General features: G+C 51.4%; 1 protein-coding gene across 1 annotated transcript in view; it reads left to right on the forward strand.

Annotated features, from left to right (window-relative positions):
- RIN3 (Ras and Rab interactor 3) overlaps positions 1-23,039 on the forward strand; it is a 115,854-nt gene that overhangs the window by 54,508 nt on the left and 38,307 nt on the right. The window contains exon 4 of the mRNA XM_090271326.1: positions 16,335-16,407. Coding sequence (XP_090127452.1) covers positions 16,335-16,407 — 73 coding nt within the window. The remainder of the gene's footprint in view (positions 1-16,334; positions 16,408-23,039) is intronic.

Below are 23,039 nucleotides of genomic sequence, written 5' to 3' on the forward strand. Positions count from 1 at the left end.
CCTGCTGACTGCCAGCACCCTCCCTTGGCCCACCGCCTGCCCAGGCCCTCTACTTCCTGGCAAGGCAACACATGTGGGCAGTGAACTCTCATGGTGTGTCCCTTGCCTGTCCTTGCCTGTTCGGGACAATTTCCCCCAGGGTGTCACAGGGTGGAGGGGACCCCTGGAAGAGCTATAATCCCCACATCCCATCTGGAGCTGCCTTGTTCCCTTTCTGCTTCCACCTTTGCACTTACCAACCCATCCTACCTCTGTGCCGGCACCTAGGGGTCTCCCTGCTCCCCTTGGCCTACCAGGCCTCATCTTCCATGGTCTGTTTCCTGTTTTCACATCATCGTTCCCCGCTGGCTAGAAGCTTCTGAGGGTAGAGTGTGTGTGTCTGATAACATCTGAGGCCTCCAGAGCCTAGCAGAGGGCAGGGTGTGTAGCAAGTGTTCTGCAGACACTATGCCCCTGATCAGCTGGTTGATAACGCCCCCCCCCCCACACTTGAGCAGAGAGACAGCCAGGTCTGGAAGGCCTGAGAAAGTGGGCTGTACAAGCCAGTGGACCCCAGTCCAAACCTCCCCGCTCTGCACCCATCAGCTCTGATTTCTTGGTGATGCTGCTCCATCCCCTACATCACTCAGCCTTGGTTTTCTCCACTGAGAAATGGGCTCACAATGCTTGCAGTGCTCCTAGCACTTAACTGCCCCTCCCCCTCCCTGCTGCCTGCCTTCCACCTTGGCCTGGGTCTCAGGGTTAGAAGGCCTGGGTCTATATTCAGTTCTGCTGCTCAACTAGCTCTGCTGAACGAAAGCAAGTTGTTTGACTCCTGGACCTCACTCTTACTCACCACCAGTGGGTTAACGATGCCTCCACGGAAGCTGTTCTGAGGAACAGACAAGAAAACACATGTGAAGAGATTAAAACGTGGCAGAAAGGCTGGAGCTGAGTACTGCTGCGTGCCGGCACTCCGTGTACATAAGTGAGCTTTCTATGGGGCCCTGGGATGCGATAAGACCAGATTCTCCTCTTAAAAGGCTCGCCTGGGTAGCTGAGTGGACTGGGGCAAGAACGGAAGAAACAAGGCAAAGGACTTTTGCAAGTGCTTTGTGGCTCTCGTGGGTCCCTGTGCCAAGGCTCCGCTTGCTCTGGGACGATGACCCCCCACTCATGACTTCTAGGGAGATGTTTCTAGGGAACTCAGCCGTGGGGGTTTTAGGAAAAGGGGAAGCCAATAGGCACCTTCAAGCACCTCCCAGATTTATTTTGCTCTGGGAGTTTCCAGGCGGCCTCTGCACTTGGAAGAGCGAGCAGCTTCAGGCCCGGCGTAAGGCTGGCAAAGCTGCAGGTAAGTGCCGGTGGGTGAACTGCCTCCCTCAGGAGCTTGCTCTGTGACTTTAAGCAAGTCGCTCAATGTCTCTGGGCCTCCTGGGAGAAGAAACCAGCAAGAGATGGATACGGAATGCCTGGGAAGGATAAAGGCCCACACAGAGAAAAGGTGCTCCTCTTCGTTTGCCTGACCCAAACACCAGGGTTGTAAAGCCTCGCCACAGCCAGGGGAAGTCCAGGTTGCTCAGAGTCCAGGGAGCCCAGCTGGCTTCCTGGGATTCCTGTCGCATCAACTTCTCCTTTCTGCCCCAACTGCTTAAGGAAACAGTCAGAGGTGAGACCTTCTGGAAAGTTCCATACAAACGGACGGTACAGTAGCCCTTTGTGTCCGTCCCCTCTTGTCTGTCGAGACTCAATGATCAGCTTGTGCTGCTTTTATCAGCAGTCCTGATCCTGTTACATATGTTTTGTTGCGCTCCGTGATGTCTTGGCCTTGGTTTTCACAGTGGAAACTCCTAGGGAACGTGCTCAGCCAAACTTCCCCTGCTAGGACGTTCCTTTCATGGAGTCACTGTTGCCATCCCAGGTGAGATTCGGTTCCCCGATAACTAGGCCTTCGCCACGAAATCTTAGCCACCTCTGCCCCAGTTTGGGGGGCCTCCCTGTGCACCAGACACAGGTGAGCTTTCATGGAATCCATTCCCCTCATCGTCGCCACAGCCCTAGGAAGCAGGTGCGAGGACCCCCATTTTCAGCTGAGGAAATTGTGCCCAAGGATGGAACTGCGGGTGAACCCGGGCTGTTGACCCCACTTGCAAGTGCCTTCACCTCAGGCCAGAGGGCTGGTCTCCCGTGGCCCTCATGCATGTGGCTCTCCAAGCCGGGGCAGGTGGAGGACGCCAGAGAGGGAGGTAGAGCAGACCGTCACCAAGTTCACGTAAAAACTTCAGGGCTACCCTCAGAATCCGAGGCGTAAGCTAAGATTGCACCGCAGTGCCTGATGTTTGCTGCAAAGCACCAGAGCTGGACAGAAGGGTGGCAGGCAGAGACGTGGCGGCTTCAACAAGGACTCTGTAGTGAGGGGGGCAGGTCACCTGAGCCTCAAAACTCTTAATGGTTCTGCCTCTCAGTGGCTGCCTGGAAGTGGATTTGTGTCTGCACTGTGGTTTTGGTGGCATAACGGAGCCGGCTCGCGCCAGCCTGGGGGAGGGCACTGTGCCCGTCTCTGCCCTGGTCAGCATGGCAGGAGTCCTTCCATTATGGAAATTGACAAGTGCTGTCAGTCGGACTTCCTTACCCTGGAGAGTCTGTTGTTAAACACGCAGCAGCAGCCCACTGCCGGTTCCTCACGTATGATGTGGGGACAGTAATGCCCACCTACAGGACCACCGGGAGACGACATGTAAGTGAGCAGTTTGCAGACTAAAGCATGATGTGTGGGTAGGTGCAATGTATGTATTCATATGTTATTGCGTGATTTTTATATGAAATGTATCTTTAGAAAAAATGGGGGCTGTATTTTTGTAGAAACAGGACAGACTGGAATCGGGGGATGGTATGACAGGTGTAGCCTAGGCTCCCAGAGGAATCAAGGGGTGACACGAGGTCACAAGGCACCTCCTAGTGGAAGCCCGAGCGGCTCCTTCTCGCTGGCATCAGGGTCCCGAGGACCAAAGCCATGCTGGTCATTGAGAGAATGCAGTTAAGCGTTTTTCTTGGTTTCCTTTGAGAAAAGCCGGAGGCAGTGGCTGTAACAGAAAGAACCAGCTGACAGCAGACGTGGGTGTGAAGCCTGTCACTCACTCGCTGGCTGAACTGGGACAGGCATGTGGAGGGCCTCTTCAAGCTCAGTTTCCTCATCTGTAACATATGGGTTGGGGAGACCAGTGGAGGGGCTCGTGGAGGGTCGTGGCATATGCAGACTGCGTGGGATTTGTGTTGGTTTTGCTCCCTCTCCCGGGATCCCCCCCAAACTCCGTTTCACAGCACTGTCTGAGGACACCAGGTGGGTGGATCCCTAGTCTTCAGAATGAGACTTGGGGGTTGGTACAAGAAGCTTCCTCTAGGCGACACAATCTAGAATGTTCTCCATGTGCCTCTTCCTCTTCTGAGTTATGATGCAAAATATTTATTGGGAACTTGCTGGGTGCTGGCCTTAGAGGCCACAGTGAGAGCCTCAGGAAGCAGGATGCTAACAGCGCTTGATATGAATGAACTCATTTAAGCTGCGTATCAGCCCTAGAATATAAACACTATCATGTGGCAGATTAAAGATGGCTGTACTTTCTTTGACACTCTTTCCATCAAGGGCTGAGGGCTGTGGCCCCTCCTCTTGAGTCTGGGTGGCCTGGGACTGTATCAGCCAATATAACAAGGCAAAAGGATGCTACACCGGGTTTGTGTGTACCTTTTAGAAGAACTGGCAGCCTCTGCTTGGACTCTGGGAGGCCTGAATTGCCATGTACGAAGTCCAGTGACAGAGGGACCATGTGGAAAGACCACCTGGAGCGGCCCAGAAACTGTATAGAGAAAGTAAGAGTGCCAAGAGGGCCTGGCTGAGTCTAGCCTTCCAGGTGTTCCTGCCACAACTCCAGGCAAGGGCGGAGGCTTCTGGACCCTGTGGACCAAAACAGTCCCACCTGAATACCACCAGCTGACCGAGTCAGTGCCATGAGGAGCAGCAGGCTCTCCCAGCTGAGCCCTGCAGGATTTTGGAAACTCAGCACTGTGGCATTTGGAGCTGGTTCATCCTTTGCTGTGAAGATTGTCCTGTGTGTCATAGAATACTTAGCAGCCCCACTGGCCGCTGCCCACTAGATGTCCATAGTATCACCCCTCCCCTAACCCACCCATACGTGACAACCTGAAATGTCTCCACACTGCCAGCTGTGCCCTGGGGGGGGGCAGACTTGCCCCTGGTTGAGCACCCCACTCAGGGTTCTCCCGTCCAATGTGGCAGCCACAAGCTACACGTGGCTGTTAGACGTGGAGCGAATCTGAAATGAGATGTGCCATTCATGTACAATACACACCAGATTTCAACACTTAGTATGAAAAAAAAAAGAATGTGTCGTTATTTACCTTTTATATTTATGGTTTGTTGAAATGATAATATTTGGGATATACTGGGTTACATAGAATATATTGTGAAGATTCACGTCAGCTATTTCTGTTGGTTCTTTCTCATGCAGCTATGAGAAAACTCATTACATTTCTGCTGAACGGCAGGGTCTAGACAGCCAGCAGCTCGCAGGCTGCAGAGAGTGCAGACTGAGGTTCCAGGCTCCCTCGCGGTCACGTGCCGGCCACGTTGCTTCCCGGCTCTGTGACCTTTGCTGAGCCACTTACCTCTCTGGGTCTCGCAGCTCCTGAGTCACAGTCACTTTCTTCTAGACCTCAGATAAAAGCTTCCTAACTCTGGGGTGTGACAAGCTTTGTAAGATCGTGAAGTTGAAGCAGGATTGTTTCTGGGTTTTTCTTGATGGGCCCTCCTCTGGCACTTGGGGCTGTTCTCACCATCGGGGGGTGCCCTGGGCCACCTCCCTTTCCTGTCTCTGCTCCCCAAGCGAGCAAAGTGGTCCTGGGTGACGTGTGCAGTCAGACACCTCTTCACCCCTGCGTGTGATCAAGCAGCAGCCGATTGCTTACCCAGACGAGCAGTTTGTTCCCTGTGGGTAATTCAGTCCCCTGATGAGGGGTGGCATGGCAGGTGGGGATGGCAGGCCTCTGCTCAGCACCTCCTCCTCCGCCCCTCCCCCATCCTTCCTCCCCAACACCTCCTCCTCTCATTTTATTTAGTTTTCCCTACACTTAGCAATTCACACATCTGTCTAATGTCTCCCCTTCTGCTTTGGTGTCTGAACCTATAAATAGTTCCCAGGCAAAGTCTTGAGGCGTTGCGACAGTTTGTTCTGTCTTGCTGTTCCCAGGCTTCAATCCTCATCTACACATTCATCGTCATCGGCAGCCGTCCGTCTCGAGAGACGATGGCGTAGCTTCTTGAGAGTCTATCTGCACCGCCGAGAATGGCTGTGCAGTCCGACTCGGGAGTGACAATCCCTGCCGCACTTGTCACAGGTGAAGGCAGATGGCTGTTGTTGCTGCTGTTGACGCTGCTTCCGCCTCGATCTTTTCTGGGCCGCCTCCTCGTTGCGCGCAGCCTCTGCGCGTGACGTACCTTGCCTGACCGCGAGCCTCCAGGCTAGGCGGTCGTCTGCTTGAACTTCCCATGTGTTGAGATTGATGGAGCATTGTGTCATGTCCTTTTTGCAGATGTCTTTGAACCGCAGTTTTGGGCGCCCTGTCATCCTCTAGCCTTCTGCTAGCTCGCCGTAGAGGAGGTCTTTGGGAATACGGCCTGCATCCATTCTTTTGACATGGCCGAGCCACCTGAGGCGCCTCTCACTAAGAACTGCATGCAAACTGCTCATGTTGGCTCGCTTCAGCACCTCGGTGTTGGGGACCTTATCCTGCCAGGCGACATGCAGGACGCGTCGCAGGCACCTCATGTGGAAGCTGTTGAGTTTCCTTTCATGCCTTGCGTAGGTGGTCCACGTCTCGCTGCCATAGAGGAGAGTGCTGAGTACGCAGGCTTGGTAGATGCGCAGTCTGGTTTTCTCAGTGAGGCTGGAATTGTTCCACACTCGCCGGTTCAGTTTGGCCATAACTGTGGCTGCCCTGGCGATTCTCCGGTTGACCTCCAAGTCAACTGACAGAGAGCTCGAGATGGTGGACCCGAGGTAAGTGAAGTCGTTGACAACCTCCAGGGTGTATCCGTCGATGGTAATGCATGGGGGAGTCCCCGTGCCTTGAGCCATAACGTTCGTCTTCGTCAGGCTGATGGCTAGTCCGAACTCCTTGCATGCGTGGGAAAGGCAAGTGACTAGCTGCTGGAGTCCCTCTTCGGAGTGTGATGTCAAGGCTACGTCGTCGGCGAAGAGCATCTCACGGATGAGCACCTCTTTGACTTTGGTCTTGGCTCGTAGACGGGCCAGGTTGTAGAGCTTGCCATCGGATCTGGTGTGAATGAAGACACCCTCGCTGCAGTCCTTAAAGGCGTATTGGAGGAGCATGGAGAAGAAGATTCCGAACAGCGTAGGCGCGAGGACGCAGCCCTGCTTTACTCCGCTGCTGACTGGGAAGGCCTCAGAGGTTGCACCGTTGTAGGACACCGTGCTGTGCATGTTGTCGTGAAAGGACATGACCACAGCAAGCAGATGTGGTGGACAGCCAATCTTCCGTAGCAAGCTGAAGAGTCCGCTTCGACTGACCGGATCAAACGCCTTCGTGAGGTCGATAAAGGCGAGGTAGAGTGGTTTATGCTGCTCGGGACACTTCTCCTGCAGCTGGCGTAGGGAGAAGATCATGTCCACTGTTGATCGGCCAGCTCTGAAGCCACACTGGGACTCTGGGTAGACGCGGGAAGCAAGGGTCTGCAGGCGGGCAAGAGCGACCCGGGCGAATACTTTGCCGACGACGCTGAGGAGAGAGATGCCCCGGTAGTTGTTGCAGTCGCTGCGGTCTCCTTTGTTCTTGTACATGGTGATAATGTTGGCGTCCCTCATATCCTGGGGGATGTAACCCTCCTTCCAGCAGCGACAGAGTAGATGGTGGAGCGGCTGTAGCAGGACTGGTTTCCCGCTCTTTAGGATTTCTGGGGGGATTCCGTCGCTTCCTGGTGCTTTCCCGCAAGCGAGGCGGTCGATGGCTTTGCCGAGCTCTGCCGCAGTAGGTGGGGTGTCTAGCTCCTCCATGACTGGTAGGTCTGGGATGGCGTTAAGAGCAGTGTCTGTTACGGTGTTCCTCGTCGCGTACAGCTCGAGGTAGTGCTCGGTCCACCGCCGCATTTGCTGTTCCTGGTCAGTGATGACCTCACCTGTCTTGGACTTAAGGGGGGCGATCTTGGAGGGGATTGGGCCTGTTGCCTTCTTGATACCCTCATACATTCCTCGTGCGTTGCCTATATCGGCGGCTTCCTGGATGCTTCTGCATAGGTTTAGCCAATAGGTGTTGGCACAGTGGCGGGCGGTCTTCTGGACTTTGTTCCTGGCAGCCCGTAGAGCTTGAAGTGTACTGGGAGTGGGCGTGGCCTTGTAAGCCAGTAGGGCCTTCCTCTTAGCCTCGATCACGGGTTCCATTTCTTCCCAGTGAGCCTCGTACCAGTCAGCGTTCTTCCGCTCTTTCTTCCCGTAAGCAATAATGGCGGAGTTGTATATGGCATCGCGGAGACGTGGCCAATTGGATTCGATAATGTCATCAGCCGCCATTCCCTCGCCGAGTGCATCTTCCATCCTGTTGATGAATTGCTGGGTCTTAACTGGGTTGCTGGCACAACTGGTGTTGATGCGTGGGCGACCCTTCATCTTGGAGTGGTGCAACCTCTTCGGCGTTATGCGCACCTTGCTTACCACGAGGGCATGGTCCGTGTCGCAGTCTGCACTGTGGTAGCTACGGGTGAGGAGGGTGCTGCCAATATCCGTTCTTCTGGTGATGACGAGGTCAAGCTGGTGCCAGTGGCGGGAGCGGGGGTGCCTCCATGACACCTGGTGGATCTCTTTGCACTTGAAGAATGTGTTTGTCACGCACAGGCCGTGGTGACACGAAAGCTCAAGCAGTCGCTGACCATTCTCATTGATCTTTCCTCTCCCAAAGTTTCCGAGGCAGGTGGGCCAGGCCATGTGGTCGGCTCCTACTCTTGCGTTGAAGTCTCCAAGGAGATAAAGAGCGTTACTTCTGGGGATCTTGGATAACGCTTCGTCCAGTGCATGGTAGAACTGTTCTTTCTCTTCGGTGGTGGCGCAGAGGGTTGGGGCAATCCTCATCTACACATTGCTAAATATGGAAGCGCACCGTTCGAGAAGTAGAACTTTTATTACCACTTGGACAGCGTGGTGGCAGCTGCTCCAGATGTGACTGCCAGCGTGGGGTTCAGAGACAACACTTCCAACAGCCACGAGCCCCGTTCAGCATGGAGCGTGAAGCAGGCAGGGTCCTGGCTCTGGGACAGTAGAAAGAGGGAAGGTCTGGCCCCTGCTCTCTGGGAACTTCGGTCAGGGCCAGAGTCGGGCCTGTGAGCACATCGGATGGGGCGTAATTGTGCTTTCTAGTGGGGCATGCCCGGGGGGTGTAGTTCTGCCTGGGAAGGCTCCTCCAAGGGTAACGTGGGGCCTGATGGGGGAGATGGGTGTCTCCTGGGGGGGTGTCTCTGCTAGCTGGCCAGTGACACAGGGACCCAATGCCCTGGTTCTCCCTCCCTCCACTGCACACCTCTCCTGAACAAACGGTGCTCCCTGTGGGCCTCGGGCCAGTTGCTTAACCTCTCTGAGCCTCAGTTCCTTGCCTGTAAAATGAGGATAATGGAGTTATAATGATGATTCTAAATACAGTGGCTGGTACACAGTAGACACTTGATACATGGAAGATGATATCATTACTGTTGTTATTAAAACCTTAAAAACAGTAACCCACCATTATTAATCAAGAGGCTCAAAGCCCATGCTGGGGAGTTAGGAGGAGGGGGCAGAACAATAGAAATCAGAATCGGGATTGCAGAGAGCGCCAGAGTCAAATTCTGGAAAGCAGCCAGGCTAATCCTCTCTCCCGAGACGATGATGCACCGTCTCCGGACCTCAGTTTTCCCATCTGTGCAATGGGGGCGGTGGGACCAGAGCTGTTTCTAAGGGCCCTTTTGTTCTGGCTTTCAGTGGTTCCCTGTCCACTGGGAGAGACATTGGGCATGGCTGGGTCTCTAGTCTGAGAAAACTTGGAATGTGGTAGAGAACTCAGTAAAAGGGCATTGCTATGCCTCTTTCAGCCTAAACTTCTTAGGATGTAATCAAGAGGCGATTTGCCTCATGCCAACCACAACCATTAGAGGCGGCCGTGACCCCTACCCAGGGCTCCACGGGGCACCGCCCCGAGGTACCTGGTGAGTCGGGGTGAGATCCAGCCGGCGTCCCACCGTCACTTGTGCATTTAGTGTGGGGCTGAGCCTCCTGGAGAAGGAGGCACCTCTCTGCTCCTTGGCCAAACCCAGCAGGCACTGGAAGCATTTGGGGAAGTAGTTTTCATCTGCTACAGAAGGTTGGGCCTTTGGACAGGCCTGGTAGTCGTAGCAAACAGTCCTTTTTCCATCTCAGCCACAAACTGTCCAGGTGGTGGTCTCCATGGCAATGGTGGTATTGCCCGGCAGCCGTGGGTCCTGCCAAGCAAAAGGCCACTGTGACCTTCCAAGTGGGGCAGGATCCAGGAGCCAAGAGGGAGTAGCCTTATTCCGCAATTTCCGGTCGGGCTCAGGTGAGCAAACGTTCATCCTTCATTTCTGCAAAGATGAGTCAGCCCCTAAGGATGGCACGTGTCAATGGCCCTTCTCTGCTCCGAGAGCATGTGATATGGAAAGGTTTTTGTTTGTCAAGTTCAATCACCTCAGTCACTGGGAATGTGTGTCATTGAAACCTGGCCTGTCCGAAGTTTACCTTTGCACTGTCCATGAAGAAAGTGTCTATTAAGGGAATTCCTAATGTCAATAAGATTGCAGAGGGGACTCTGGCCTAGGTTAGGATAACAACTGGTTAAAGACCCATTATGCCTTCATTGTAACCCTAGATTCTGCCAAATACACATAAGAGTTGACCGTTAACCCTTTGAGTGCCAACATCGCTGTGAGTGACGCTGACAAATTTTCCCAAAAGTGCCAGCGTTGCTCCCAGTGACTCTTTTTTCAGTGACTATAAATGTAAATAACAATGGAATAATTTGTATCTTATGTTTTGTTCTCTTTTTTGTACTTCAGGTTATATATTGATATAACTTTTTCTCATGTTGATTCAAATTTTGAATTATGCATGGCACTCAGAGGGTTAATTATAACAGGTTAGAAAGAGCCCTATTGAAACATTTCTGCAACAACAGTTGATTGCTTATGACTTGGCAGACAAATTTGGAGAGCATTCATTTTCTTCTTCAATGTCTGAAAGACCCTCTTAAGAGGATGAAAAGACAAATTACAGACTGCGAGAAAAATATCTGCAAGTCACACAACTGACAAAGACCTTGCATCTGGAATAAGAACTCTCAAAATTCTACATGAAAAACAACCCAATTAAAAATGGGAAAAGGATCTGAATGAACATCTTTCCAGAGAATATACACAAAGAGCCCTTTCGCACACACAAACACGCTCAACATCAGTAATCATTAGGGGAATGCAACCCAGAGCCACACTAAGCCAGCACTCACACCCACCAAGGTGACTGTAATAAAAAAGACAACAACAGCCTGGCTGCTGTGGCTCGCTGGATTGACCGCCGGCCTGCGAACCAAAGAGTCACCAGTTCAATTCCCGGTCAGGGCACATGCCTGGACCAGGTCCCCAGTCGAGGGCTCATGAGAAGCAACCACACATTGATGTTTCTCTCCCTCTCTTTCTCCCTTCCTTCCCCTCTCTCTGAAAATAAATAAATAAAATCTTTTTTTTTAAAGACAATAACAAGTGTTGAGAGGGGTGTGGAGAAATCAGAACCATCATACGTTGCTAGTGAGAACATAACAAGGAGCAGTCACTCTGAAAAACAGTTGGGCAGTTTCTTAAAATGTAGTTACCAGATGACCCGGCAAGTCCACTTGTAGGTATATACCCAAGAGAAATGTAAACATATGTCCTCACAAAAACCTGTGTACGGATTTCATCAGCATTACCTGTAGTAGTCGTCAAAAAATGGAAACAATCCAAATTCCATCAACGATAAGTGGATAAACGCAAGATGGTCTGTCTGACCAATAGAATATGATTCAGCCGCGAAGAGGAAGGAAGTACTGGCCCATGCTACAGCGTGGACAGACATCGAAAATACGATGCTGAGTTACAGAAGCCAGACACAAAGGACCACATATTGTGGGTCCATTTATGTGAAATGTGCAGAATAGGCAGATCCATCGGGACAGAAGGTAGATAAGTGGTTGCCAGAAGCTAGGAGGAGGGAGCAATGGACAGTGACTGCTGGTGGGTCCAGGGTTTCTTTGGGGGATGATGAAAATGTTCTAAGATTGATTTTGGTGATGGCTGCACAACTCTGAGACTATAGTAAGATACAAGGTCTTTGTCAGTTGTGTGATTGCAAATATTTTCTCACAGTCTGTAAATTGTCTTTTCATCCTCTTAAGAGGGTCTTTCAAACATTGTGCACTTTAAATTGGGGGATGGTATGGTATGTGAATATCTTTTTTTTTTTTTCTATCCTTTCCTGAGGACATGCTTACAGAGACCAGGGGTGGGGGGATATCAATTAGATGCCTCCTGTATGCACCCCAATTGCAAACTAAACCCACAACCTAGGTATGTGCCATGACCAGGAATTGAACCCACAAGCTTTCAGTTTACAGGACAATGCTCCAACCCACTGAGCCACACCAGCCAAGGCTGGCATGTGAATATCTTAATAAAGTTATTTTAAGAAAACCTTGCCATTAAAAATATCCAATTAGGAAATTGACAAAGGACATAGACATTTCACCAGAGAGGATATACAGATAATAAGTGACCGCATGAAAAGATATCACTACATCTTTAAAACATCCAAATTAGAGAAATGCAAATCAAAGTCATAATGAGATGTCACTCTACACCTACTGGTGGCTGCAGCAAAAAATAGCACAGGAGAAACTGGACCACGCCCACTGGTGGGACCATAGACTGGTGTGGCCACTCTGGAAAGCAGTTTGGCAGTTCCTCTGATGGATTTACCATATGACCCAGCAGTAGCGCTCCTGGGCAAAGATCCCCCAAAAGAGAAGGCATATCTTCATGCAGAAACTTGTACGCAGACATTCATCGTAGCTTTGTGTATAATCTCTCAGAACTGGGAACTCCCCAAATGTCCTTCTGTGGGTGAATAGTCAAGCAAACAGGGCTCCATCCAAACCATGGACCCCTACTCAGCACTGAAAAGGAGCAGGTGATTGGTTCCCGGCAGCGGTTTGGATGACCCCTGAGGAAATGACGCTGAGTGGAAAAAAGCCAGTCTCTGAGGCTCATATACAGCATGATTCTGTTTATAAGACGTTTGTAAGATAACATAACCCAAAAGATGGAGAACAGATTAGTGGTTGCCCGCGATAGAGGCGAAGGGAAGGGTGCTGTGACTGTAAATAGGGAGCCCCGCGGTGACGGTACAGTGAAATATCTTGATTGTGGTGATGATTACAGACAGCTACACACGGGATACAATTCATGGCACTGTGCAGACACACACACGCACGCACACAGGAGCCCATGTAACACTGGGGGAAGGGTGCCCAGGACTTGCCTGCACATCTCTGTCTGCAACTCTTGTGAATCTGTAAGTATTCCAAAAGAACACATTTTGTAGGTAAACAATTAAATAAGCATTTCAGAGCCAGCAGGCTAAGCGCCATGCCTGGTGCTGAGCTAACCGTGAAGAACAAAAGAGATGCACAGTCCCTGTCCTTGGCGGTTCGTTTGTCCGATTGAGTGGTAAACTGGGATTGTAAATGCTTGAAGCTGTGTGGGCCTGGCATCTTTCCCCTGTGCCCACTCAGCCTTGATGGTGAGTCATAAGGTGAAAGATTTCCTTTTCTCTAAGTGGAGGCAGAGTCCTATTGTCGTCACCTGTTGTCACCTCAGGCTGTGCCAGATGCTGCCAGCTGGTACTGATTTCTCTCGTCACCCTTTGAAAGAAGCTGTTAGACAGGGTCTGGCATGTTCCCACCAAGGTTTCTGCTGAGGGCCCCTGTCCCCAGTGGGAGGGTCACTGCTTGTGTTTTTCAAAGGTGACCTGCTGGCACTGTTGTCTTTCTTGGGAGGAGCTGGCTGGCTGGGTCCCTGCTGTGAGCTGCTGCCAAGGGTAAAGTGGGCGCAGGATGTTCCCCAGGCTCTTTCTGAAGGCGGCTTGTGTGCAGCTAAGTGGGGGGAAGGGTTAGGGGCCACATGGGTGGATGGCGCAGGACACTTGTCAGCTCTGCCCAGCAGGGCTGTGAGCAGCTTTAGAGACACGTTTACAGAGAGCTTGGGAAAATGTGGAGAATCTTTACAGTTTCTCTGCTTACAGAACTCATAGATGCTCATAAAAATCCCAGAAAATCTTAATACCAGCAGTGAAATTGTCTACTCTGTGTGCATTTTTCTTTTTTCTTAATAATGGCTGTATTGAGACCTATTCATATAATGCATACTGTATTATAAATTCACCCGTTTAAGGCATATGATCCAGTGTCTCTTCTGGTTGCTGAGGGAGACTCAAACTGGGGCCAAGCCCCCGGCCCTGGCACGCAGGAGCTCCGAAGAGGAGAGGGGATGAAGGGAGCAATTCCCACCATCAGGACAGGGCAAATACGAGCAGCTGGCTGGGGTTGGGGCAGAAGAGGTCTAAGAAAACAACCATGAGCCTTGGCCCTTGCTTGTGATTTTAAAAATCTACTGCTTTAAAAGTAAAAATGTGATTGGCCACTAAGTCTAGGACGGTGCTGCCTGTCCTCAGTTACAAAAATGAATGAGCCCTGGGCCCCACACTCCAGAAGCTGACCAGCAAACAGACAGTCAGGTAAACTAAATACAAGAAGTTCGGGCTTTATATGAAGTGCCAGAAGGCACAGAGAGGCAAGTGACTGCCTTCATCTGAAAGGTTTTGTCTGTGTTGTGTAAAGGTCAGACCGCGTCTCGATGGCGAAGGAAAACTGCCAATTGTTGAGCACATCCAGTGTAGGAGGCTAGGGCTTTCTGCGTGCACCACCACTAACCCCCTTGAGGGATTCCCACGGAAGGGCCTCATGTTCCCATTTTACAGATGGAATGGAATGGTCTCTACCTCTTGCCTGCGCAGCAGGTCTTTTGGCCCCAGGCTCCCTCGGCCAGTGCTAAGGAGAGAGTCGGCGATGTACCAAATGCCAGCACTAGATGGCGCTGTGGGCCGCCCCCCGCTGCTAATTCACAGAGGGCGCTGATTCCTGCTTTCTCAGACTTCTGTCGTTGGCATGCATCTTCAGAATACCTTCCCTACTATGATCTACTTAACATTTTTCTTTAAATGCCCTTTTACATTTTTTGTATCTTTCCTAATGGGAAGCCATGATCTCTTTGCCATAAATGGATAATGAAGGTAAACTTTTTTTTTTTTAATCATGTTAACTGTTTAGAACAGTGCCCACAGTCTATGGAAAGAAGACGAATATAAAAATAAAGCTGTTAGAACAAAAATAAAACTGTTGGTTTTGTAGCACCGGTAACCATCTTGCAGACCACTGATGCAGTGAAATGCTGTCCTAGGCTTTGAAAACAGGACAGCCAGCCAATGTCACCTGGATGCATGTGTGTTTGGGGTTGAAAGGGCTCATTCCCTTTGCAGGTGGAGAAACTGAAGTGCTGGGAGGGGTAGGGACATACCCAGAGTCACACTGTTGACCCTGGAGTCAGAGCCAGGCCTGCGACCGGGGCCTGCCTTCCCCTCCATCACACAAACGTTTCTAGAAGACCCTCAGGAAATTAGAACCGAAATGTGACGCACACACATTTCTCGGCCCCTCTGATGCCTGAGAAAGTTCACTGTGGGGTCCCTGTGTGGGGAGCATCCTTATTTGGCAAATGAAGTCCTGACGTGATAGTTGGGAGTCATGGGGATGGCTGGTGCCGAGACCACAGGGGAGCAACTCGCTCAGCTTCTCTGGGCCCCTCGTCCTGAGGGCCCAAAGCTGGGTGTGGCGTTGTACCACATTCTCTGGTCAATGCACCCCCCGCTTCAGGCCCTGATGCCACACCCTGGTACACTGCCCGTCCGAGGAGCCATACACACCCTGAGAGGGGATCCTGGGCACATGCTTTGACCCCTCTTCCTTGTCAGAGCTAGAAACCTCAGGTCAACCTCACCCTTGGGTTACCATGCAGGCAAATCAAGTGAAGTCCTGATAGTCCTCTTGGGAGCAAGGCTGGTGGCCCCGGTTCAGTGTCTCTCCTGGGGGCCAAAGCAGAACAGGGCAACTTTCTTCCTCTGCCCCCTCAGTCCTCAGAATTGTCCCGTTGAGATGACCTGATCTATTAACTCTTTCGTTCTGCTTTCACACTCTAGAGCAGTGGTTCTCAACCTTCCTAATGCCACGACCCTTTAGGACAGTTCCCCATGTTGTGGTGATCCCCAACCATAACTAAAGCATAGTGATGAGTCACAAAAACAATATGTAATTACATATGTGTCTTCCAATGGTCTTAGGCGACCCCTGTGAAAGGGTCATTTGACCCCCAAAGGAGTCGCAACCCACAGATTGAGAACCACTGCTCTCGAGGCTTCTGCATCAGTGATTTTGCCCAAAAGACTGTGCATTAGTTTAGATAACACCAACTGCTATAAACCACCACCCTGGAGCTCAGTGGGTTAACACCATAGAGCAGCGATTTTCAACCGGTGTGCCACAAGAATTTTCAAAACAAACAATTCCTGACTATTTAGTCAGGGGCACTGATTTCTTTTCACTTACATTGTCAAATAAAATGACAACAGCCCTGACTGATGTGGCTCAGTGGGTTGGACTTGTCCCCACAAACCAAAAGCTCACCGGGCAGGTCTCCTGGTTGAGGACATGTGGGAGGCAACCGATTGATGTTTCTCTCACACATTCATGGTTCTCTCCCTCCCTTCCCCTCTCTAAAAATAAATAAATAAAATTTTTTTTGTTTTTAAAGGACAACAGCCAACACAATAGCCGTCCGGTGTGAATGAATCGATATTATACTTATTTTTTTGTCCAATCAGCAAAAAATAATGTTTTATGGTGTGCCACAGAATTTTAGTGATTGGTTTTTATATGCCATGAAAGGAAAAGTTGGAAGTCGCTCCCGAAGAATTTCATGTCTCACTACCCTGTGGTCCAGTTGGCAGCCATTGTGTATGTAGCTATGGCAATAATTCTGATGACCTAGCATGTCCCTCCAGGCCAGGCACTGCAGTAGTGAACTCAGGGACCCTCCTTCCCTCTGACAGGGACACTCATCCAAGGCCTTTGTCATCTCTCCTCAGTATTGTACCTGGAAGGCTCAGTTCTTGTGTTTGAGGACATCTTCAGACTGATCGCGTTCTACTGTGTCAGTAGGTGAGTATACCTGGCCCCACAGGAAGGCGTCTGGTTGCAACAGATGTCCGTGCCATGTTGGGTGGGGGTGGGGAGCCCAGGGAAGCCCCCCAGGGGGAAGGGTGCAGCTCACAGGATGCAGAGAAGGGACAGTCCCCAGCTTTGCCCTGGCAGCCATGGAGGGGGGTGTTAGTTCTGCTGTTTTCTTGGACCTGCCAGTAAGGACCCCCTTCTTCGCCACCACCTGCCCGCCGCCTTAGCTTCCTGTGTCCCAGCTTCCAGGTCAGCGCGGAGGCCTGTGTGGCCCCGGCGCACACCCTGTGGAGGGGTTGTAGAAGGGACTTCCTGTAGGGGCAGCAGGAAGGGCTGATACCCTTCGCGGAACAGAGCTTCTGATAGCTGAGCAGCAGCTGGGTGGAGGGGGTGTCTGCGCACCACCCTCGGAGCTGCTCTGTTTATTCAGAACTGGTTGCAGGTCAACAGGACTTGAAAAATACATTTCGGTGCCAGAAGCTGATGGCTTCAGCTCCAGTGTCTTGACAAGGACTGTCTAGAAGCTGGGCAGGATGTCTTGGGATCCAGAGCTCCAGGCCCACTTCTGTCCGCTTCAAAAAGGCCATCCTTGCTGCCTCTGGGGAAAACCACATTCAAACCAGAACACCACCACCCCACACACACTGGGCTCCCCTGGGTAGGAAGGGTGGTGCTGATAATAACAGCTGCTAGCAGCTGCTGTCTATTGAGGGCTTTTCAGGTACCCAGCACTAAGAGTTCCTATAACCATTGTCATTTTAAATCTTGCAAACAATCACACGAGGTCAGTGCTCTTGTTACACCCATTTTATAGATGAGGAAACTAAGACCAGAAGTAACTTGTTCATGGTCACCCCGCTGGTAAATGGCAGAGTGGAGATTCAAACTAGATAAAGCTCCAAGGTCCACTGTGCACATCCTGCAATGATTCTGATGACTAAGCACGGCCCTCCAGACCCACAAGGCAAAGCCTCAGCGGCCCCAGCGCTTTGTAAATTATGGCATGTCCAGCACTTGGGAGACAGGCCTTCCCTGTTCTGTGAAGTTCTTGCCTTAGTAGGTGTCTCACATTGTACTTGGCGCATTCCAAGTGCTCTGAGTGAATGAATGAATGAATGAAGATAATGCAGAGCCTAGAACTTGAGCTAATGACTTCATCTCTCTGAGTCTCAGCTCCTCATGTAAAACAGAAATAGTACCCAGCAGAGAGCTGCTGGAGGAGGAAATAAGAGGCAGCATGCTGCCTGACACCCACTAGGTGCTCTGGTTGTTTCTGCAGGTTGGGCTGTTGGAGGGTGTGCTAGGGTGACAGCTTTGTGTATTCAGGGGGCTCTGGGGCCGCAGTCGCCAGGCTCACCACTGTCATCCCTAGCCTCTCCTCCTGTGACTGCCTCTTCTCCACATTCCAGAAAAGCAGGTGCCTCCAATACCCAGGGAACCCACAAGGAGGTCACAGGGCACAGAGCCTGGCACTCCTATATTTGGGGATAGGAGGTATCAGCTCCAAAGACACCTCTGGGGAGGGAGGTGCTGTGGGAGGAAAAGCCCCAGGCTGGAAGTTGGAGACTCATTCCCGAGCTGGGCAACCTTGGGCGACCTTGGACCAGTTGCCAACCTTTCCTGACCCCAGTTGCCTCATCTGTCAAGGAGTGGTAGCCAAGATGGAACGCCAAAGTGCAAGAGCTCAGTAGGTCTAGAATTCCTTTGGCTTGGCGTAAGAGTTCGTTTATTTTTTTCCATACGATGGCTCTAGGAGCACTTAGTTGTCTTCAACTTCATTCAAAACAATTTTGTTAGATTGTATTATGACAGCTGTCATATCAGCGTGCATTTAAAAAAAAACTTATCAAAACTGGTTAATTTTTGTGAGCCATTTTAATACTGAAGATGAAAGAAAAGACAACATTTTCAGCATACTATGCTTTATTATTTCAAGAAAGGTAAAAACACAACTGAAATGCTGAAGAAGATTTGTGCAGGGTATGCAGAAAGTGCCATGACTGATGGAACGTGTCAAAAGTGGCTTGCGAAGTTTCGTGCTGGAGATTTCTCACTGGATGATGCTCCATAGTCGGATAAACCAGTTGAAGTTGATAGCGATCAAATTAAGACATTAACTGAGAACAGTCAATGTTCTACCACGCAAGAGATAGCCGGCATACTCAAAATATCCAAATCAATAACATTATTAGTGAAAATTAAAAAATGTGTCTTTTCTTTTATGGAAAAAAACATAGGACTTTTGGGCCAACCCAGTGAAACCCTGCCACGTGGGTTCCCTCAGAACCCGGCATCCGGAGGCAGCAGGAAGTGAGCTGAGAGGCACCTCTCCGGGGCCTATGTGGCATCTCCGGCAGGGCCTTGCACAGAGGGGGGTTGTGATCAGTGCAAAACCCTCAGGAGACAAATGCCAGTCCTGGCTCTGACCTGTGTCCTCAACACCACGCTGTGCCGCCGGCCCAGCCCACCCCCTCCTTCACAGAGCCTGCTACCCAGTGGGCCTGTGGCCTGTCCCTCGAGCACATTGCCCACAGTAGCACGGAGCGCCCTGACTCAGTCACGTGGCGTGACGAGGACTTCAGCACAGATGGTGACCCTGTCCTCCGTCGAGCACTCTTGGGGAGCACGTGCTGTCCTTCCACCCCAGACTGGTAAAGCACAGGTTCTGCTTCGAGGTGCTCCCCCCAAACCTAACGTGAACCCTAATGCTCCAGGCTGGATGGGAGACTAGTCAGGGTTCTAGATAAATGCAGATGCCTGCGGCCACCCGGAGATTCTGACGCAGTGGGCCCGGGGTGGGAAGCAGCACTCTGCATTTATAATTATGTTGTATATGAGGCCTGCATTTATAACAAGGCTGTCTGCAAACCAGCGTTTCCAACTGCTTCTAGGCAAAGGACAGCCATAGTTTAGCAGGGGTCTCCCGGGGACTGCCTTTGAGAAGAACGTTCATGTGCAGGTGACGCTAGAGGACTTGGCCCCAAGAGAAAACAGCAGGGAGGGGGGCTGGGGACAGGGGAGAAGACTGGCAAGGATGTGATTACAGGGGCCCCCCAACCTGAGCCGACTCCTGCCAGCAGCTCTGGAGCATAAAGAGGACCTCAGGGGCTGGGCTCTTGAACCCCCAGGACAGCCGGCCAGCCCCCAGGGCACATCCAGGCACCAAGGGGACAGTGGGGCGGGCAGTGAGCCTCCAGCATGCAGGACACGCCTTTCCTTCTAAGCCTCCAGCGGTGCGGCAGGAAGCTCTTCTGCCCTAAGACTCACTGCTCAGGTGGGTAACCCCGCCCCCAGGGCTGCGACCCCGCCCCCAGGGTGCACGCAGCATCAGATGCGAAGATCCTTGTAAGGGGCTAAGCAGAGCGCCTGGCATCGAGTCCTCCAGACACAATCTAGCGTCTTCTTACTGCTGCTGTAGATGAGAAGACTGGGGTGTGACCTGCCTCGGGTCACACGGCTACATGCTGAGCCCGATCTGAGCTAACATGTGTCTGCTTCTGAAACCACTGCTTTCATCCACCCAGCATGGTGTACCAGGCCTGAGGCCAAGGGGTGAGGTGGGAGCTGCTCCCCTTAAGCCCGGCCCTCTCGTAGCCAGGAGTCATTGGTGGAAGAGGTGACCTCGGAGGCCAGGCAAAGAACTGCGGGCACAGGCCTGGCAGTGGGAAAGCTCTGTGCTGCTCAGGGAGGGTTTTGTGGGGGGAATCGGACACCTGGGTAGAAGGGAAGATGCTTGGAAGGCCTCGAACGCCGCGCCCAGGAGCGATGGGGACTTCCTTCTGCAGAGGCACTGAGCCACCCTGCTGCTCAGATGGCAGAGTGGCTGTAGCAGGTGGGATTGACGCCAGGGGCGGGTGGAGACCAGCCGGGGCACTGCAGCTTTCATGTGGATGGAGGCCTCTGCCCAGGTGGCGGATGGGGGAGGGAACCACAGGGGGCAGATGGCGGGGCTCCGTTCCTGAGCTATGAAAAAGTGAAGACCCTTGACCTTGGCTAATGAGCCCCTTACAAGGTCCACAAGGTCTTGTCTTCAGCACTCCCTGGGATCAGGAGTCGGTAGCCTTGTGAAGGGGGTGCAGTTAGCAGAAATGAGGAAGGAAGGGAGGAGCCCCTTGGGCCTGTGCTCTCTAGTCACAACACTTGGTGTCCAGGCACGAAATGTGACTAAGCTGCCTCCTTCCTCCTGGCAGCAGTGGGGGGTGGGGGGAGTGGGCTGGTCCACTTGGCCTTTGAAGAAAGTTGTTGTCACTGTCTAGAGCTGCTGTCCCTGCCACCCCAGCCAGGAGCCACTGTCTTGCCCATGGATGGTCCTGGTGAGCAGGGCAGAGGGAAGGAACCTCCGCCACCGCCCAGGGTTCCTGAGCAAGGCCTGTGAGCTGTGGTCCTGGGATGAGGAGGAACATGCTGACTATAGGGACAGGTCGGTGCTGCGTGCCCCACCTCATCCAAGTCTTGAAACAACCCCATAAGAGGGCATCGTGTCCCCACTGTCACACCAGAAAATAAAAAGGACATCGTGCCAGGCATGGCAGAGCTAGGGTTTTAGCTGGGTCTGTGGATTCTAAAGTTCAGGCTGGTTTTCTCTGTCTTTCTCCCTCTCTCTCACTTACAAAATAAAAAATTACCAGAATGAATTCATGCTCTTCCCTCACAGCGGTTGACTTTCAAAACCACAGAAGTCACCCAGGATGTACGAGGCGATGGAGCTGAGGGGGCCATGGGCATCAAGGGGATTCAGCTCTTGCACTCCCAGACCCGGTCTTACATCTTAGAAGCGCTCCCCAGATCACCCCAAACCTTTCCAGGACCTAGGGCGGTGCCAAGCCCCTCAGGGGGAGGAGAAAACTAGCCTGTGCCAAAGATTAGTGAGGCAATCTACATGGTGCATGGCGTTTTTCAATCTGGTTCACAACCCACTAGGAGGCACGGTCTCTGTCCAGGCTTCTGATGCAGAGCTCCTGCAGCCTTGGGATTTCCTGAGTGATGGGGTGTCTTTCATTACTCATGACCAGCCCCTTTCCATCACACCTGAGTTTATGCTAAGAGGTGACACAGGTAGGGCCCCTAGCTAACCTCAAGGGCGAGAGCAGAGATATTCAGCCTTTTTCACCTCCTGGCACACGTAAACAGGTTACTGGAATTTTGTGGCGCACCAAAAAATGTTATATTTTTTGCTGATCTGACAAGAAAAATAGGTATAATTTTGATTGATTTACAAAAAATAAGAATAACAATTGCCTACCTTTTTTGCTCTAAGGTGACTTTGTAAAAAGTCAGGTGTCTAGACTTATATATAACCCATCACCAAGAATTAACCAATCAGATGCAACTTTACATGATGTGACCAATAAGATGCATCCCTGTACATGACCTCTATAGTTATGGTTCAAGACAGGGCGTTCACACCAAACAGCTACTGTTGTGTTGATTGTTGTCGCTTTTTAATTTGACAATCTAAGGGAAAAGAGATCAGTCTGTGCTAACCCCAGGCAGGTAGTGTCAGAACTGAATTACCTTGGGGGACACCCAGTGGTGTCTTGGGGATTGGTTGTTGATATCAGAGAACACCCAGAGGGGGTCATCAAGTCAATTGAGTGGATCATAACAGTCTCTCTCTCTATTTTTTTAATCTTCATCCGAGGGCTTTTTCTTTTTCCATTGCTTTTAGAGAGAAGGGAAGGGAGGGAGGGGAGAGAGAAACATCCATATGAGAGAGAAACATTGATCAGTTGCCTCTTGCAGGCACCCCAACTGGGACCAAACTCACAACTTAGACATGTGCCCTGACCAGGAATTGAACCCATGACATTTCGGCTTATGGGATGATGCTCCAACCAACTGAGCCACGCTGGCCAGGGCCTGGGTCTATTTTAATGAAAATTTATGCTAGACTAGAAAATACCATCATGTGTCTCATGTAGCTGGAATAAGTCTTGTGCTAAACTTGTTTTAGTTGTGTGTGTGTGTGTATTATGTACACTGCATCATGAAGCCAGATATGTTTCTTACTAGCAGTCATGGTCCAGAAAGTTTGAAAAAACACCAGCTAGAACCGAGGCCTCCAGGGAGGGGCGTTTGCACCCTGGGAGGTGTGCAAGCTGACCCACCAGAGTATGTGTGTGGGGGTGGATGTTAGAACACTTACTCTAAAAATCTCATTTTGAAATGTTCTCTCCTTGTGAATGCTTTTTAACGGACTTAGAAGTTTATAAGGACATACAGACAGACAGACATATCCAGAGGGCTACTAGTTTTTATTTTGGTTGCTAGCCCTTGCTTTAGGAGCCATGTTTCCCACCCAAGGCTGTGCCCCTCAGGGTCCCCTGCAGAGCTTCTGAACAACGTGGCTCCGGTCCCCCGCCAGACCTGACACTGGGCACCCCTGGGGGTGGATCTGGAATATGCATGTTAGCAGCTCCCCTAGGGGATTCTGACCCCGAATTAATTAGTTAATACTGAGGTAGTAATGCCTGCCCATAGGGTTGGGATTGGGGTTGGTGACTGTGGCTGGAAAGGGAGGTCAGGGTCAGACAGTGATGGGCCTTGAATGCCAGGACGAGATGGGGAATCGGGACCGCGTCCATCCTGGAGATCCAGTAGAGCTACTCTCCCCTTCCTGA

The sequence above is a fragment of the Furipterus horrens genome, unplaced genomic scaffold (assembly GCF_987537825.1).
Source record: "Furipterus horrens unplaced genomic scaffold, mFurHor1.1.pri manual_scaffold_3, whole genome shotgun sequence".
Lineage (NCBI taxonomy): Eukaryota > Metazoa > Chordata > Mammalia > Chiroptera > Furipteridae > Furipterus > Furipterus horrens.